The following is a 15297-nucleotide window of genomic DNA, read 5'->3' on the forward strand; positions in this document are numbered from 1 at the left end:
TCTTTTTGGTCTTGCTCACAACCCGCAACGAATAGCGCATGCGCTGTTGCAAGCTTGCTGACGTCCACATGATATAAAGTAACGTGAACATGATATTACAGTATCCCCAGACCTTAAAACTCGTGGTTATGTCACTCTTTCTGAGACGCCTTCGGAATCTCCTGGGCGTTGAATTGATACGATCTCATCATACCACAGTCACCGGATGCCTGTCTCGGTTGGCAACAGCAACTGACAATCGACTGATCTCGATTCGTCGTACCCTTTCAACCAATCCTCCATCACTCTGTGGATTGTCAGGACGAAATCCCGAAGACGAGATGTTAGCGTCATACTCTAGCACTGTCGCGACATCACGTTCATGCCTGACGAATGCTTTGGACGGATATTCTGAAGCTGAGTGTCTTATTTTCATTTCCTTCGTTCTCCCCTACAACAATGTTGATGCTACAGTACAATAGGAGAGGAAAGCGCCCATTTCTGTCCACTTCGCCGGGTCTATTGCATCACGAAACCCACGGTTTCCAGCTATTCGACCAAGCATCTCCGCCAATGATGATGGAGAAAGCGCCGTTCACCACGGCCTGCGCAACCAACATTTTGATGCACAGGACCACTATCCTTCGAAACTCACTCCAAGACACTGACTGCCACGCCTCGCGGAAGCTCAGAGTGCCTCGAGGTTCGGCAAGTAATCCCGGCTTGAGACCGTTGGTCCCATTGGAGTTGAACGACCGATCGAACGGGATGATGGTCTCTTCTTCTTCAGGGAGCATGGACGCTTGGATCCGCGTGAGAGCCATGTCCAGCGGAACGCAGACGGTAAAGCTGATGCTTCTGGTCACAAGCCAGATGAGCGTCCTGATGACGTGCTCTGATGTGATGCCCGCTCTGAGCGCCCCGGGCTCGCTGTTGTTTAGATCAAAAGGATGCTTGAGTAGTGCGGGCACTGCTGCCAAGATCACGCTTTGCACGAGACCGTGCAGGGCGATTGGTCGCCATGTTGCGCGAAGCGTGGGGAGGAAAGGCGGCAGGCGTCGGTACCAGATTCGCAGCGTCGGCTGGGTGATTACGATGTGCACCCACGCAGTAGACCAGGATATCAAGCACACTTTGACGACGAAGTCACCCAGACCAAACATCAGAATGGTTTTGAAGAGACCGATCAGGGTTTGCGGGGCTTCGAAAGCTTCTTGTCTGGCAGGCGTCGGGAAACTGTAGAAAAGGCCGATCGGGAGGGCGACGAACATCATGGCGAACCACTGACAAAACTTGCACGCCAAGCCACGGAACGGTCCCAGCACTCCCCCGACCCTATACAAATGGCGGACTGTAGTGCGGATACTGGAGGTGATCTGGCGCTCTTGTTTCACCGGTGGCTGAGATTCATCGCCGTCATCCTTTTTCGACGTCCACGGGGCCTGGGCAGGCATGACGACTTGTGGTGCTTCCAGCACGGCCAGCGTATATATCAAGCTCCAGAAAGAGTAACTGACCTAGCATGAATGTCAGTACCATCCCAACGACGACTTTGCGGCCTTCTCGGTCCGAATCGAAACGAGTAAAGACCCAGGAGCGGCCTCGGCAGAGCTGGCTGGAGATGATGAAGTGACTTACAGCCAAATCGGTCATGTAATGTGCCATGCTCGTAAAGAAACGGAGCACGCTGAACAACGAAGGGAGATTTCTCAGATGGGTCCAGTCATCGATGAGTTGATCGAGGTCGATGGGCGCTTCTGTATCATCCGTCATAGTATCGGTGGCATTCTAGGAGCACATATCAGCCAATTGGTCTCTGCTGGTAATCCGCAGCAGGCGATATCATACCATGACAGTCTCAGAGGACAACACCTTGGAATCACCAGGAACCAGTGTCTCGCTGGGGAGCTCAACCGCGGGGACATCCTGCTGTGCATCCATTCTTTTTCGTTATGGGACTTGATCAAATTTGACGGGAAGAAGGTGTTCGTTCCACTAGGACCAGAGGTTCATAAGGTCTGCAGCTTGAATGAAGAACAATGTCAGCTGAACGGTCACGGCTCAAGCACAGCCGCCTGAAGGATCGCGCTAAAGTATCCCGTTAGAACCGCGCGCCACTAGAAATCATTGGGATTTTGGCAGGCAGAATCAGTTCCAAAGGCCGCAATTGTTCGAATGCGGTCTGAGCCTGGCCCCTCGCAGGATATTGCCTTGCAATCCTTGAGCAATTGCTTGTTGTGGGCTTTGGAAGAGCCCAAGCAAAGTCGTGGTCACTTGGTGATGTTCCAGAAATCAAGTCTTCGGTTAGCGTGCCGAAACCGAAGCGACGCCGGTCAATCCGTGAGAAATAGCGGGTGCGAGGCTGTGTGACCGATCGCATTGAATGGCGCGAGAGCCCTAGCGCCTGAGGAGTCACTCACGACTCTCCGAATACAGGATCAGGCGATGTCCGCTATTACATCATTCCTCTGCACACATTCGGCTCTGATGCTCTTGACTCAACACTTGCACTGCTGCGCCGCCTAGAGTGAGAGATTGGGATCGTGAGGGAAGGCATCCACGTCTTATGTGAAGCTTAAGATTTACCCGGCATTGGAGAAATGATTAATTGAGCCCCTCCGCTTCAACAATACTCGTACACACAGCTTGCTACCTCCTCTCTGGGAAACGTTGTTCTGAACCTCTTCTCCGAAGGCTCTTGAGTTCTGGGTATCCCGATAGTATCTCGTAGTCGTTGTATGGAGCATTGCATCTGCGGCGATACGCTCAAAGCGGCGCAGGCGAGTTTACAATGTTTACATCCTCGGGCAGATTCATTGATGCGATCGTATTCTTTCTCCCGACTGTGCCAGTGCACATGAAATTTTCCATGTCTCAAGATCTACTTAGTTGGAATACCATAATTTGAGACCTGAAGGTGGTGAATAGCATTCAGTTACGAGTGTGTCTATATTTAGCACCCTTGTTGCTCGTAGCTCGTTCCTGGTTGGTTGATGGTTGCCGTGACGCAGGAGGGGCGTTTGGGTTTTGGTGGGGTGTTTGCGAAGCTGGTCTGGCCCTGCAGCAGAGGCGCACTGTAAGGCGGAACTTCTTGTATCTGGTACTTTTCACTTGCCTCAATCCACATTTCTCCTTCTGTTCATCAGCATTGCAATTTACACAAACCACCATGGCAGCCGCGATTAAAGACACTGTCAATAACATGCTCTCCGCCCTCAACCTGGGCGGTGAGAAGGCCGGCCAGGATGCCCCACCGCAACCTCCCTCCGAATCCGATTTCACTGAGCTCAAGCAAAAGTATGAGAAGGCAGGCCAGGGCCATGTCTTCCAATATTGGGAGGAGCTCAAGCCCGAAGAGAAGGGTGCCATCTTCCAGCAGCTCCAGCCCATCGACCCTGAGCACATCAACAATATCACCGAGAAGGCCCTCAACCCGCCTGAGGAGAAGAGCGAGGAGAGCAAGCCCAGTCTGGACCAACTGCCTGATTCAGCCACCTCGTCTGTCATCGACAGCAAGAGCGGTGACTTGGACAAGTGGTACGAGTCCGGTCTCAAGCTCATCTCTGAGAACCAGGTAGCTGTCGTTCTCATGGCGGGCGGCCAGGGCACCAGACTGGGCAGCTCCGCCCCTAAGGGCTGCTTCGACATTGGCTTGCCGAGCAAGAAGAGCCTTTTCCAGTTGCAGGCAGAGCGTATCTGGAAGCTGCAGCACCTTGCCAGCAAGACTTACAACAAGGAAGACGTCAGCGTGCCTTGGTACATCATGACTTCGGGCCCCACCCGCAAGCCTACCGAGCAGTTCTTCGAGGAGAACAAGTACTTTGGCCTGAACAGGAACAACGTCATCTTCTTCGAACAGGGTGTGTTGCCTTGTATCAGCAACGAGGGCAAGATTCTGTTGGAGAACAAGGGCAAGGTCGCTGTCGCACCTGACGGCAACGGCGGTATCTACCAGGCGCTGATCAGCTCTGGCGTTGTCCAGGACATGGGCAAGCGTGGAGTCAAGCACATCCACGCCTACTGCGTTGACAACTGCCTCGTTCGTGTCGCTGACCCGACCTTCATCGGTTTCAGTGCCGAGAAGGATGTTGAGATCGCGACCAAGGTCGTTCGCAAGCGCAACGCCAAGGAGAGTGTCGGCCTCATCCTGCAGAAGAACGGCAAGCCTGCTGTCGTCGAGTACAGCGAAATCAGCACGGAGCTTGCTGAGGCCAAGGACCCTAAGGACAGCGAGCTGCTCAAGTTCCGTGCCGCCAACATTGTCAACCACTACTACAGCTTCCGTTTCCTTGAGAGCATTCCGGACTGGGCTCACAAGCTGCCTCACCACGTTGCGAAGAAGAAAATCCCTTGCGTCAATGACAAAGGCGAGCAAATCAAGCCCGAGAAGCCCAACGGCATCAAGCTCGAGCAGTTCGTCTTTGACTGCTTCCCCTTCCTGCCTATGGACAAGTTCGCGTGTATGGAAGTGAAGCGTGAGGACGAGTTCTCTCCTCTCAAGAATGCAAAGGGCACTGGCGAGGATGACCCCGACACCAGCCGCAAGGACATCCTGCTGCAAGGCAAGAGATTCTTGGAGGAGGCCGGGGCTACTGTCATCAGCGAGGAGTCTGATGCAGGCGTGGAAGTCAGCCCGCTCATTAGCTACGGCGGTGAGGGACTAGACTTCCTCAAGGGTAGAGAGATCAAGGCTCCTGCTGTTATCGAGAAGGAAGACTAGCACGCGTATTGACTGGTGAAGTTGCACGTTGGTGACCAGTCTTGTTACACGGCGTTTTGGATTATTAGCACTCTATAAAAGGAAATGAATGACGATGCCACGGACACCCCTAGAATCCAAATATCCCACGTTTGACGGCATTGATCGTATAATCAAAACATTTTAGATTACGAGCGAAGCAACACAACACGAAAGTAGTATCTTGCTCTTCTCACACCAATGCATGCACTTAGAATTAGAAGCGCTCGCATTGGCAAATGCCTTCGTCATTTCGTCCCCGCACGCTCCAACGCTCCAGTCGGGAGTGCCGTCCGCGGCTAAAGCCAATTGGCTCGCCTGCAGGCTTTTTTGCGGTGCGCATCCCACCTTCGGTTGGCCAGCTTTGCGATCTCCCTTCTTCTGACCGTCTACAACCAACAACTACTTCCTTGCATTATTCTCAGACTGTTAGTCGGAGGGCTGTTGTGGAAGTGAAGAAGAGCTGTGCAGAAAAAGGACGAAAGAGACCGGAACTTTTGCGGAAACAGGTGAGTGGATGGCGAACCTTTTTCTTATGGGATGCGGAAGAGATGGAATCGGATGCGCACAACAGCATGATTGTTGAGTCTGAGGGAATGAGCTCGGAGCAATGTTGTCGCAAGATACGGTATGAGACTCATGGAAATGGTCACGTGTCGTCGTGCCAGAGCTCTGGGAATCGGAAACGGATGCGTACACGGAGGCGAAAGTGGGCTTGTGCGAACGGATACCATCGTTTCGTTGCAGGAAGGGAGACCACGCACAATGGCTTGGACACGGCATCGCGCCAGGGATCCGGGAATGTGGAATGCTGAATGGATGAGTCATCTGAAAGTCTCACATCTGACGAGCACCTTGCAGACAACCGAAACAGATATCAACATGTCTTCCCTCTCCCGTCGTGCGTGCTACAAGTGTGGCAACGTTGGCCACTACGCCGAGGTGTGCTCTAGCAGCGAGCGTCTCTGCTACAACTGCAAGCAGCCGGGTGAGTAATCTGCCATACGCGCGACCTCATGCCAGCGCTGATAGTTCAATAGGCCACGAGAGCAACACCTGCCCTCACCCCAGGACCACCGAGAGTAAGCTGCCGCAACAGAGATACACAGATAAGCTTGTCCACTCACATTTCGAATAGCCAAGCAGTGCTACCACTGCCAGGGCCTCGGCCACGTCCAGGCTGATTGCCCGACCCTCCGCATCAGCGGCGGCGCTGCCAATGGCCGCTGCTACTCTTGCGGTCAGCCCGGCCACCTCGCCGTATGTCACGCTTCATCCGAATTCAGAGTACTTATCAATTAACGGATTGACAGAGGAGCTGCCCTACCCCTGGTGCTGGCGCCGTCGCCCCGGTCGGCCGTGGTGCTGGCCCTGCCTTCAGAGGTGGGTTCGCCGGTCGCGGCGGTTTCGCTGGCGGCCGTGCTACCAGCTGCTACAAGTGCGGTGGCCCCAACCACTTCGCGCGTGACTGCCAGGCTCAGGCCATGAAGTGCTACGCTTGCGGCAAGCTCGGCCACATCTCCCGTGACTGCTCTGCCCCTAACGGCGGCCCCCTCAACGCAGCTGGCAAGACTTGCTACAGGTGCGGTGAGGCTGGCCACATCAGCAGGGACTGCGCCCAGTCCGTCGAGACTGGCGGTATCCCCCCTATCAACGGCGAGGCCAACATCACCCCCGCCGCTGTCCCGAACCCTGAGGCTGCCGCCGTTCAGGCCGCGCCTGTTGCTCCTGCCCCGATCGTGGCTTAGATAGCCCCGGTTGCGTAGGCAGTGCTCGACTGGTCATCCAGCACGACGCAGCAACACCACTTACGACCAACATTCTCTTCTATATAACCATTCAACATCTCGGCATGGCGTCCTTCCATTTCACAAATCGCAATTTCCAGCGTTTAACCAAACGAACGACCCCTCACGGACACGACATTCAGACCAACAAAAGCGTTTTCCCCTTGAACGAAATCACGACCCAGCATATACCCCCGTACGCGAGCCTTAGTGCGGAGGATCGAGAGACAAAGGAGGACTTACAGGGCTTTCCTGCTTGTAGAAGTCAGGCCCTTGAGTCGCGGGAGGGAGATTGAGAAAAGCTTGCAACGTATGGGGCGAAGAGGTGATGGAGGACGAAGCTCCGTCACACCAAAGGAGAGAGCGAGGCAAGACGTAGAGTCGTGTCGACGAGGAATGGAGAATCGAAGCAGTATTGTCTTGTACCACCAATCTCGCACGTAAATCCCTCAGTTTTTTCTGCTGATCGTATTCAGAAGTCATGTGAGCGTCCAAGCTGTATGCGGGCTCACATAGGGACAGAAGTGTCCATGTGGGCCATATCGGCGTTCCCAACACCGCAAGGCGCACGCTAGCAACAGTCGATATGTCATCGAGATCGCGGGCGCGCTTTCTAATTGTTTTATGACGCCTTCATCATCGTAATTGGGCGGCGGCTCTGCTGTCGCCAAGAGGTGATGTCTCTCCAGCGTCGCGCCTTCCCTACGTCGAGCGGGTGCCAGCACACGCCTTGAATAGATTTTCCTTTCGTCTCTTCCATACTTCATTGATCTGATGAGTTTCAGCAAATCGCGTCTTCGTCATCCTCTGACTCTAGCAAAGCTCATTAACGCTGTCTTATAGCCATGCCCGCTTCCGTCACCAGCAGCGATGACGGCGAGGTGAGTTCCTGATGAATTCGACAAGCCGAATTCCCGCGCAACTGACACTCATTACTAGAATGAGAGCCTGATCGTCGACATCGATCAGCTCCAATCGCACGGTAGGCAGTACTGCCCTGGAGTAGCCACTTCATCTGACAGTTGGCTTAGGCATCAACCAGGCCGATATCATGAAACTCAAAGCTGCCGGCTTCTACACGGTCGCGGTGAGCGCCATCAGGATCTTTGTCGTCTCAAGTTCGTGGACTGACTGTTGAAGCAAGGCTGTCCACTCGCAGCACAGCAAACACCTACTCAAGATCCGTGGATTCTCGGAAGTCAAAGTTGAGAAAGTAAAAGAAGCCGTCAGGAAGTGTCTGGTATGAGTTGCCGTCGCTAGCCTGCTCTCGAGCTCATGCTAACCTGCGCACGCTTCACAGCCAAATGGAGGCAGCTTCATCACTTCAGCCGACCTCGCGCACATCAGAAAGCGCTGCTTTCGCATTTCGACCGGAAGCAAGCAGTGGGACTCTATTCTCAACGAAGGCTTCCAGTCTTGTAGCATCAACGAGGTCTATGGAGAATTCAGTAAGCCTCCTGTTCGCATGTTGGGCAATGGCGGAACTAACCTCAATCAGGGTGTGGCAAAACGCAACTCTCGCACACCATGGCTGTGATCGCACAGCTACCGAAAGAGAAAGGCGGAGCGGAAGGACGGGTCGCGGTCATTGACACTGAAGGCACGTGGCGACCTGAACGAATCGTCCAAATATCTGAGCGTTTTGGAAGTTTGTCATCCTCACCGGTTTTACGGCGATACCATTACTAACTATTGGGAGTCGATTCAAATGCAGCAAACGAGAACATCCTCTATGTCCGTGCCGAGAACAGCGAGGATCAGCACGAGCAGTTGTGCGGTCTTGCCGAGCCATTTGCCTCTGGCCAGTACCGTCTCTTGATCATCGACAGTATCATGACGCATTTCCGCAATGACTTCCATGGTCGCGGAGAATTGAATGAGCGGCAGGGCAAGCTTGGCCAACATCTCCGCAAACTGAGCCAGATGGCGGAAGAGTTCAACATCACGGTCCTTATCATCAATCAGGTACAATCAGACCCAGGAGCGAGCGCCCTGTTCGCCAGTGCCGATGGCCGTAAACCTATTGGAGGTCATGTCCTTGCTCATGCTTCGACCACACGCATCTTGCTACGCAAAGGCCGTGGTGAAGAGAGAGTCGCAAAAGTGATTGATTCGCCTGATTGCGCCGAAAAAGAAGCCACGTATATCATCACCACTGGCGGAATAAACGATCCAGACAAGGCTTGAGCAAGCGCTCTGCGAATAGCGCCAGCCGTTGCTTTTTTCATTTGAAGGTTTACTTTGCTGTCATGATCAGAGCTTGAGAAGTTGCTGGAAAAAATATTCATTTCGTTTCTACTGTATGCTGGTATGAGGTGGTATTGCTAAAAATCATAATGCCTGGAACCATTCATTCATCGTATACATTGCACGTCCCAAGTGATCGAACATCACCCAAGATAATACACGGTGCCCTCGAAAAGCCTCCGGGCTGTACGGAAGACCGTGACCTCCTCTGCTTCTCCATCCGTTCCCAGTCGAATATCCACGTCCATGTCTCCGCCCGGATGCCTCAGCTTGATCTGCTCGAGATCGAGCGGACCATTGGTGCCCAATCCAAGCTGAACCTTCTCAGAGATTCGGGATCGATTGCGGATAGAGTGAGCCAGAGTTCCTTCAGTGCACGCTGCTGTTCCCAAGCACACGGCGCCTGTCAATTGAAGGCTTCCGTGGACTTTGCCCATCGAGTAGGCGACAACCTCGACGTCGGGTGAGGGAGCGCCTTCTTGTGATTCAGGCTCCTTGAGAATCGCAATTTTGGGAGTGCCTCTGGTGAGCGCTGCCTTCTCGACACTGCTAGCCAAGCCCATGAGCACCGCTGCCTGTCTTCGAACACTCTCGATGAACTCGATAGACTCTGCTGCACCGGGACCTTGTTCGCGGAAGCAGTTCGGCAGTGAAAGCTCGTTTACAAACACGAAAGGGTTGGCTGCGTCCACTATGCTGACTTGAACGGGAATGGGCGTGGGCTCAGCCGCGGTCTGACCGAAGATGATGTCCGTGGGACGACCGGTTGGGAGAAGCTTTCCCGTCATCGCACCAGAGGGTTTCGAGAAGGCCATCTTCACACGGCTGCCCATCGATCGAAGCCCGGGTAAGATGCAGTCGCCGTCTTCTAGGAAATGCCCTTCCTCATCAACTTGCACATTCTCAATCAAGAGTGAGTTTGTGTTTGTGTTGAAGACCCTAACTTGAACCTGAGAAGACCATTGATTAGCATTCTGGGGACTTTTCCCAAACTGAGCATAGCGCATATTTCGTAGCAGTCGGAAACCACTAGCACAAATGCCCGTAGTGACACAATGCGGAATCTGATTGACTTACTTCTTGCTGGCCAGGCTTAGCTTTCACTATTCCTTCATCGACTGCAAAAGGGCCAACACCGGATGCGATGTTACCGCAGTTACCAGTCAAATCGAGCTTTGGGCTCCCGATCGGTACTTGAACGAACGTGTAATCGACGTCAACGCCAGGACGCTGTGATCGTGCGACAACAGCAACCTTTGAGGTTGTAGACGTTGCTCCACCGATGCCGTTTAGTTGTTTAGGATCGCAATCATACGAGCCCATAATGCCAGTGATGATTGGCGTCCATTCATCTTGGCTCTGGGGTAGGTCTTGTCGGTGAAGGTAAAGACCTTTAGAAGTACCGGCTCTCATCCATACTGCCGGAAGTGCCTTACGCCTCTTCGTGACCTTGGTAGGGTTTACAGCGGGTGCAACGAAGCCAGGCATGATGGGATAGTAATCGATTGGTATGCGTGGAATCACAACTGCTTCGATGTGTCGGATTGCGGACTTGAACATGACTGTTCGCAAGCCAAAGAAGATATTTGCCGAGGCTGTACCCCATTTTAATGATGCCAGTCAAAATACCCACTCGGTTACTCCGTTATGTTCAGGCTCGTGGATGTTTGGATGCTTCGTAATGGAGGCCATGGCGGCGGATTTCCCGCGGAACATCAAATTCCGTGGAATTCTGTCGCCCGAACATTCATCCAGGAAGAATTACTCTCCCAAAGTCAAATCACGGCCGACGCTCCCGCCCGGAAATCGGCTCCAAGGTTCGAGATGATGATACTGCGGGGCAAAGATGGAGATGACCCCATGGGCGGGTATGTCAAGCCTCTTGATAAAGGCTTGGAGATTTCCAAGCGTCTTGGGTGTCTTGGGTATCTGCACAAGTCGTTGTGATTGTCAATCGCCTCTCGCCATACGCCATGCCAGCTCGACACGCAGCAGTTTTCGTGTCAGACACGCCTGTTCCGAAAGATGTGTACAACAAACAAGTCTACTTCACGGCTCTCGTGGCTTCCATGGGAGCCTTCATTTTTGGTTACGACCTCGCTTTTATCGGAACAACGATCACACTTGAACCCTTCAAGAGAGACTTTGGGTTGCTGAACGCCTCCGAAGCCACTTCCGATGGCTTTTCGGCGAACATTGTCTCCCTACTGCAGGCTGGCTGCTTCTTTGGGTCATTAGCTGTTGCACCATTGGGTGACAGGTATGGCCGCAAGATTTCTCTCATCATTGCCGGCATACTATTCTGCATCGGATCTCTCATGCAAACGGTCAGCTACGGACTCGTAGCTGTCATGTTTGTCGGTCGTGCCATTGGTGGTCTGGTAAGTACATCCAGCTCTCCTTCATCTCAGGAGTTGACATATCCCATTGGACGATGCCAAATGCATCGCGTCCGAGGTTATCGACTAACACGTCTCGCAGGGTGTTGGTCTCGCAAGCGGGATCGTACCGATGTACGTAGCAGAGCTGTCGCCGCCGGCCATCAGAGGTCGTCTCGTCGGCATCTACGAGATTAGTGTGCAGACGGGCACATGCATAGGCTTCTGGATCTGCTACGGCGTCGAGGGGAACATGGCCAAGACTTCGGCACAATGGGTGACGCCTTTCGCAATCCAACTGATTCCTGGTGGTCTTCTGGTAATTGGCATGTTCTTCGTGCCAGAATCGCCTCGGTATGTGTGTCCGCTGCGACCAAAAGGAAGTTCAAGTGCTGACAAAATTGGAACAGGTGGCTTGCTCGGTATAAATCGTATGGTGCTGCTTCCAAGACGCTTGCCATGCTGCGAAACCTCCCTGAAGATCATCCGTACCTGCAAGAAGAGCTTTCGCATATCATGGCGGCCGTGGAAGATGAGAAGAATTGCCGAGCCGACAGCAATCAGTGGACCGAGCTCCTTGCGCCCAGCAACCGCAAGCGCGTTATCCTGGGTATTCTCATCTTCATCTTCATGCAATTTGCGGGATCGAATGCAATCAAGTGAGTACTCTTTCACCCTCTTAGTGAGACCCGATGCTGACCGTGCCAGCTACTACTCCCCACGCATCTTCAAATCCGTTGGCCTTACGGGATCATCCACCAAGCTGTACGCCACTGGTATCTACGGCATCGTTCGCCTGGTCTGCGTCATCATCGCCATGAACTTTGTCGTCGACCGCTTCGGACGAAGGAATATGCTCATGGGCGGTGCCGCCGTGATGCTTGTCGCCATGTGGTTCATTGGAGCATACATTAAAGTCGCCGGTCCCACCGAGGGCAGCGCCCTGACCGCCGGAGGTTACGCAGCCGTAACGTTCATCTACATCTTCGCCGTCGGATTCTGCTTTTCGTACGCCGGCATCCCTTGGATCTATTGCGCCGAGATCTTCCCTCTGCGCATCCGTGCGCTGGGCATCGCGATTTGCACGGCAGTCCATTGGCTCTTCAACTTCGTCATTGCGCGTGCCGTGCCCTACATGATCTCCAACATCGGGTACGGCACGTATTTCTTCTTTGCGAGCTGCATTACGCTCTCGATACCTTTTGTCTATTTCTGCTTGCCTGAGACAAAAGGTTTGTCGTTGGAGGAAATTGATGTGATTTTCGGCGCAGCAGCCCCACCGCTGACTGCAGAAGTCATGCTCGAGGAGGGAGAGAAAGTCTTGGACTATCCTAAGGCAGCGCACGTTGAGAAGAGCATAGAATAGGATGCTTTGCAGTCCTTACGAAATTGATGAAAGCTTCATGAACTCATATTTACACTGAGCAACATTTCTCATGGCGGTGATATGTTCGAATAGTACCAATCTGACGTTGACGCATTGAAGCCAAACAAAGTGTCGTCAAACATGTTGTACCCGCCGTTGAGTAACGCCCCTTGCTCGTTGGTAAGCATGTTGCTGTTCGAACCGTTCGACATATTCATCGTTGAGGGAGTCATTGGCATGTAGGGATTTGATCCCTGCATCTGTTGCTCTTGCATGAAGCTGTGAATGATCGTGTCCACATCAAGATCGGGAACAAATTCGCCAGCAACCATGGTTGGCTCTGGATTCATTCCATTCTCGAATGCCTGCTGCTGCTGCAGAGTTGGCACGGATGGAGCTTGGTTCACGACGCCTCCGTCCCTGTTGCTCGACGATGTGCTGGAAGCTTGTTGATGCGTCGTGGAACCTCTTTCTGGGGAAGACATTCTGTCGGCGTCCTCGAGGTCTATCGAGATACCCATGTGCTTCATTAGACCTTCGATGACGATAGACGCCTTGCGGACGGCGTAGTTTGTTTCAGAGTTCTGGCTGAAGACCGACAAACATGTCCGCAGGTGCTCATGCGCTTCAGAATGCGATGTTCGAGTGGCAGCAATCCGTACATGGATCGTCGCGGCGACATAAGTGGCGTAAGATATAAGGTAGGGAGCTCTGCCAATTGAGAAAGCTTTGTCGTAGAGACGCACAAGCTTGACAATGTTCATGGCCGCCTCTGCGCATGCTGCGAATGACGACTTGGAAGTGGAGGGAAGAGTCAGATGCAGATGGCTATCGGCAACTAAGGGTCGATGGAGAAGAACTCTCAAAGCATTCCACATAGCTTGTAGTGAGAATACTTGAGGAGGCGGGAGGTGTTGGTGGGTGCCATTGCTGTTGACGTCGATGGTCAGGTGTTGAGGGAGATTCGTCTTCCATTCCAGCATACGTGCGTCTAGGACGTCGAGGTCCTGTATCAGGTTTTCTGTACTCCTCTTCTCTTTGCCCTCGCAGTACATTCGGTCCAGAACATCGTGAAGAATGATGCAGAGTTTGCAAAGCTCTTTAAACGTTGATACACTGTAACTTGGAGATCCAGGGTACTTGGTTCCGCTAGTGTAGGCGAAAGGGTACCAGTACTCTAGCTCCTCGTAGGTGTCCATGAAGTTAATGGGTACTTGGCTGTCGATAGCTCTCAGGCTGGCTGGACGGCCCTGGTACAACGACTGCATTTTGTCGACAACGAATGCTGACCAGTAGACTAGTAGACGTTAGTGCGTCAGCTATCACTCAACCATCAAGGGACCTCACCTCGTCGTCGTATCTCGAGGTCCTCTTCCGAGAGCCGTTGCATGTTTGGTAGCATAGTCGCATCAACATGTAAGCCTAGATCTACAAGCATTCTGAAGGCTGTACCAGCGTACACCCAAGCAGCACTTTGCTCGTCACCAAGCGCAAACAGAGAATTACTCATCTGTAGCAATGCCTGTATTGTTGTGATCTCGCTATGGTCCAACGCCTGTCCTAGAAGATCGCGTACCCTGTTGCGAAACTGCCAGCCAGCTGTCCTGACATCGTTCGGGTCTTTCCGTAGCTCCAGTCTTGGACTGAACTTGGAAGCACCGTAGAATATCGCGTTCAACAGTATCTTGGAGAAATAAGGACCGTTGCAGGCCATGTCACGCATGAAAGCGGGGCGATACGTGACAAGAAACGAGTGGTGTTGGCGATTCCAATGAAGGTTGAGCAGATGCCGGCCCAGCTCAGGATCTACACCGTCAAAATCGAGTTTACCAGCGCGAGCGTTAATATCCTCGTACTGTCGCTGCTCTGCTGCGGCGGCCACCAATAGCTTAGGCATCCATGCCTCTCGCTCTTTTGACAGCCATGAACGCGACCGCTGATTGTCAGGCACAGCATTATCGAATAGGGTGCTCGTGGGGCCGTGATACGTTGATGTCCCTCCAACAGACCTAGGTGTCTCGACTGGTGTAGCACCGGGGGTATGGTGTTCGTGTGCTGAGTCAGGCATACTAGACAGTAGATCGACGGGACGATCGGCGGGGCTTTGGTCTGAGCTGGCGGACATCTGCACATCTGGAGTCGCTTCGGTGTGCTGCGATGCTTCTGTAGAGGATTGCTCTCGCAGACGCCGATTTTCTTCCATCAACTGCTTGATGGCTGCATTTGTGGGCCTAGTCTTACGGCGGAGACCCTCGAAGACACATTCTTGGTCGTAGATCTCACAATTCTTACATCGTGGCCGCTCTCCCGTACATTTCATCTACGATCATCAGCGGGAGTAGGCATGGCTTGGTTGCAGACGAGGCGAACCTTGCGTTGCCTGCAGTAGGTGCAGGCCCGCTGAGCACGTGGCTGACGCTTTTCGGAGCCCATGCTTTGTGGGGACGTGATGATTGATGACTCGCTATGCCACGGATGGTGATGAGATCGCTGTGGTTTGAAGACGGCGGAGCAAGCGGCGAGGCAGAGGGACATCCGCGGTCAAAAGCGAACCCCTCCGCGGTCGATTAAACTTCCAGCTATCGGGACGGGTCCCGACGCCATGCCGCGGCATCTCAGATGCCGGGGCGGACACGCCGTAGGATCATTGCGGAGCCGCTGGTGGAATGCAAAGCCATCATTAGTGGGCACGGCAATTGTGTACGGACTGCTTTGGTAGGGTAATCTTTCTCGCTAGGATGAATCCGAATGCGTTCATTCTCCGCCCGGCATTCCAGACCTCTACCTTGTGCGACTGTCGGT

General features: G+C 53.3%; 7 protein-coding genes across 7 annotated transcripts; 4 read left to right on the plus strand and 3 right to left on the minus strand.

Annotated features, from left to right (window-relative positions):
• Nucleotides 1–386: 386 nt before the first annotated feature.
• WHR41_00286 (uncharacterized protein) lies at nucleotides 387–2298 on the minus strand. The gene is made up of 3 exons (XM_069368892.1): nucleotides 1828–2298; nucleotides 1618–1767; nucleotides 387–1496 (listed from the first exon to the last, which is right to left on the minus strand). The coding sequence occupies exons 1-3, from the start codon at nucleotides 1918–1920 to the stop codon at nucleotides 507–509; spliced, it is 1233 nt and encodes a 410-aa protein (XP_069233907.1). The 5' UTR covers nucleotides 1921–2298; the 3' UTR covers nucleotides 387–506.
• Nucleotides 2299–3148: 850 nt separating this feature from the next.
• Nucleotides 3149–4699, plus strand: WHR41_00287 (uncharacterized protein; the record flags this gene model as incomplete). Its single annotated transcript, XM_069368893.1, has 1 exon — nucleotides 3149–4699. The coding sequence occupies one exon, from the start codon at nucleotides 3149–3151 to the stop codon at nucleotides 4697–4699; it is 1551 nt and encodes a 516-aa protein (XP_069233908.1).
• A 900-nt stretch (nucleotides 4700–5599) lies between these two features.
• On the plus strand, nucleotides 5600–6465 carry WHR41_00288 (uncharacterized protein; the record flags this gene model as incomplete). Its single annotated transcript, XM_069368894.1, has 4 exons — nucleotides 5600–5705; nucleotides 5758–5799; nucleotides 5856–5977; nucleotides 6031–6465. 4 exons carry the CDS (start codon nucleotides 5600–5602, stop codon nucleotides 6463–6465), a joined length of 705 nt encoding a protein of 234 aa, XP_069233903.1.
• An 884-nt stretch (nucleotides 6466–7349) lies between these two features.
• WHR41_00289 (uncharacterized protein) lies at nucleotides 7350–8691 on the plus strand (the record flags this gene model as incomplete). The annotated part of the gene is made up of 7 exons (XM_069368895.1): nucleotides 7350–7385; nucleotides 7444–7486; nucleotides 7536–7591; nucleotides 7649–7744; nucleotides 7805–7952; nucleotides 8003–8152; nucleotides 8204–8691. The coding sequence occupies 7 exons, from the start codon at nucleotides 7350–7352 to the stop codon at nucleotides 8689–8691; spliced, it is 1017 nt and encodes a 338-aa protein (XP_069233904.1).
• An 81-nt stretch (nucleotides 8692–8772) lies between these two features.
• On the minus strand, nucleotides 8773–10317 carry WHR41_00290 (uncharacterized protein). The gene is made up of 2 exons (XM_069368896.1): nucleotides 9829–10317; nucleotides 8773–9701 (listed from the first exon to the last, which is right to left on the minus strand). The coding sequence occupies exons 1-2, from the start codon at nucleotides 10309–10311 to the stop codon at nucleotides 8895–8897; spliced, it is 1290 nt and encodes a 429-aa protein (XP_069234180.1). The 5' UTR covers nucleotides 10312–10317; the 3' UTR covers nucleotides 8773–8894.
• Nucleotides 10318–10724: 407 nt separating this feature from the next.
• Nucleotides 10725–12495, plus strand: WHR41_00291 (uncharacterized protein; the record flags this gene model as incomplete). The annotated part of the gene is made up of 4 exons (XM_069368897.1): nucleotides 10725–11132; nucleotides 11233–11483; nucleotides 11540–11788; nucleotides 11838–12495. 4 exons carry the CDS (start codon nucleotides 10725–10727, stop codon nucleotides 12493–12495), a joined length of 1566 nt encoding a protein of 521 aa, XP_069234179.1.
• WHR41_00292 (uncharacterized protein) lies at nucleotides 12481–15030 on the minus strand (the record flags this gene model as incomplete). Its single annotated transcript, XM_069368898.1, has 3 exons — nucleotides 12481–13792; nucleotides 13843–14815; nucleotides 14866–15030. The coding sequence occupies 3 exons, from the start codon at nucleotides 15028–15030 to the stop codon at nucleotides 12564–12566; spliced, it is 2367 nt and encodes a 788-aa protein (XP_069234178.1). The 3' UTR covers nucleotides 12481–12563.
• Nucleotides 15031–15297: the final 267 nt, after the last annotated feature.

This window comes from Cladosporium halotolerans (genome assembly GCF_011745625.1).
Source record: "Cladosporium halotolerans strain TM138-S3 chromosome Unknown Sca1, whole genome shotgun sequence".
Lineage (NCBI taxonomy): Eukaryota > Fungi > Ascomycota > Dothideomycetes > Cladosporiales > Cladosporiaceae > Cladosporium > Cladosporium halotolerans.

Bases quoted from the DNA above. Each gene is read 5' to 3' on its own strand.
- WHR41_00286 (XM_069368892.1), bottom strand. From the start codon at position 1,920: ATGGATGCACAGCAGGATGTCCCCGCGGTTGAGCTCCCCAGCGAGACA. The intron at 1,768-1,827 runs GTATGATATCGC...ATGTGCTCCTAG, and splicing joins TGTCCTCTGAGACTGTCATG to AATGCCACCGATACTATGAC. The intron at 1,497-1,617 runs GTAAGTCACTTC...CATTCATGCTAG, and splicing joins ATTACATGACCGATTTGGCT to GTCAGTTACTCTTTCTGGAG.
- WHR41_00290 (XM_069368896.1), bottom strand. From the start codon at position 10,311: ATGTTCAAGTCCGCAATCCGACACATCGAAGCAGTTGTGATTCCACGC. The intron at 9,702-9,828 runs GTAAGTCAATCA...TGGTCTTCTCAG, and splicing joins CTAAGCCTGGCCAGCAAGAA to GTTCAAGTTAGGGTCTTCAA.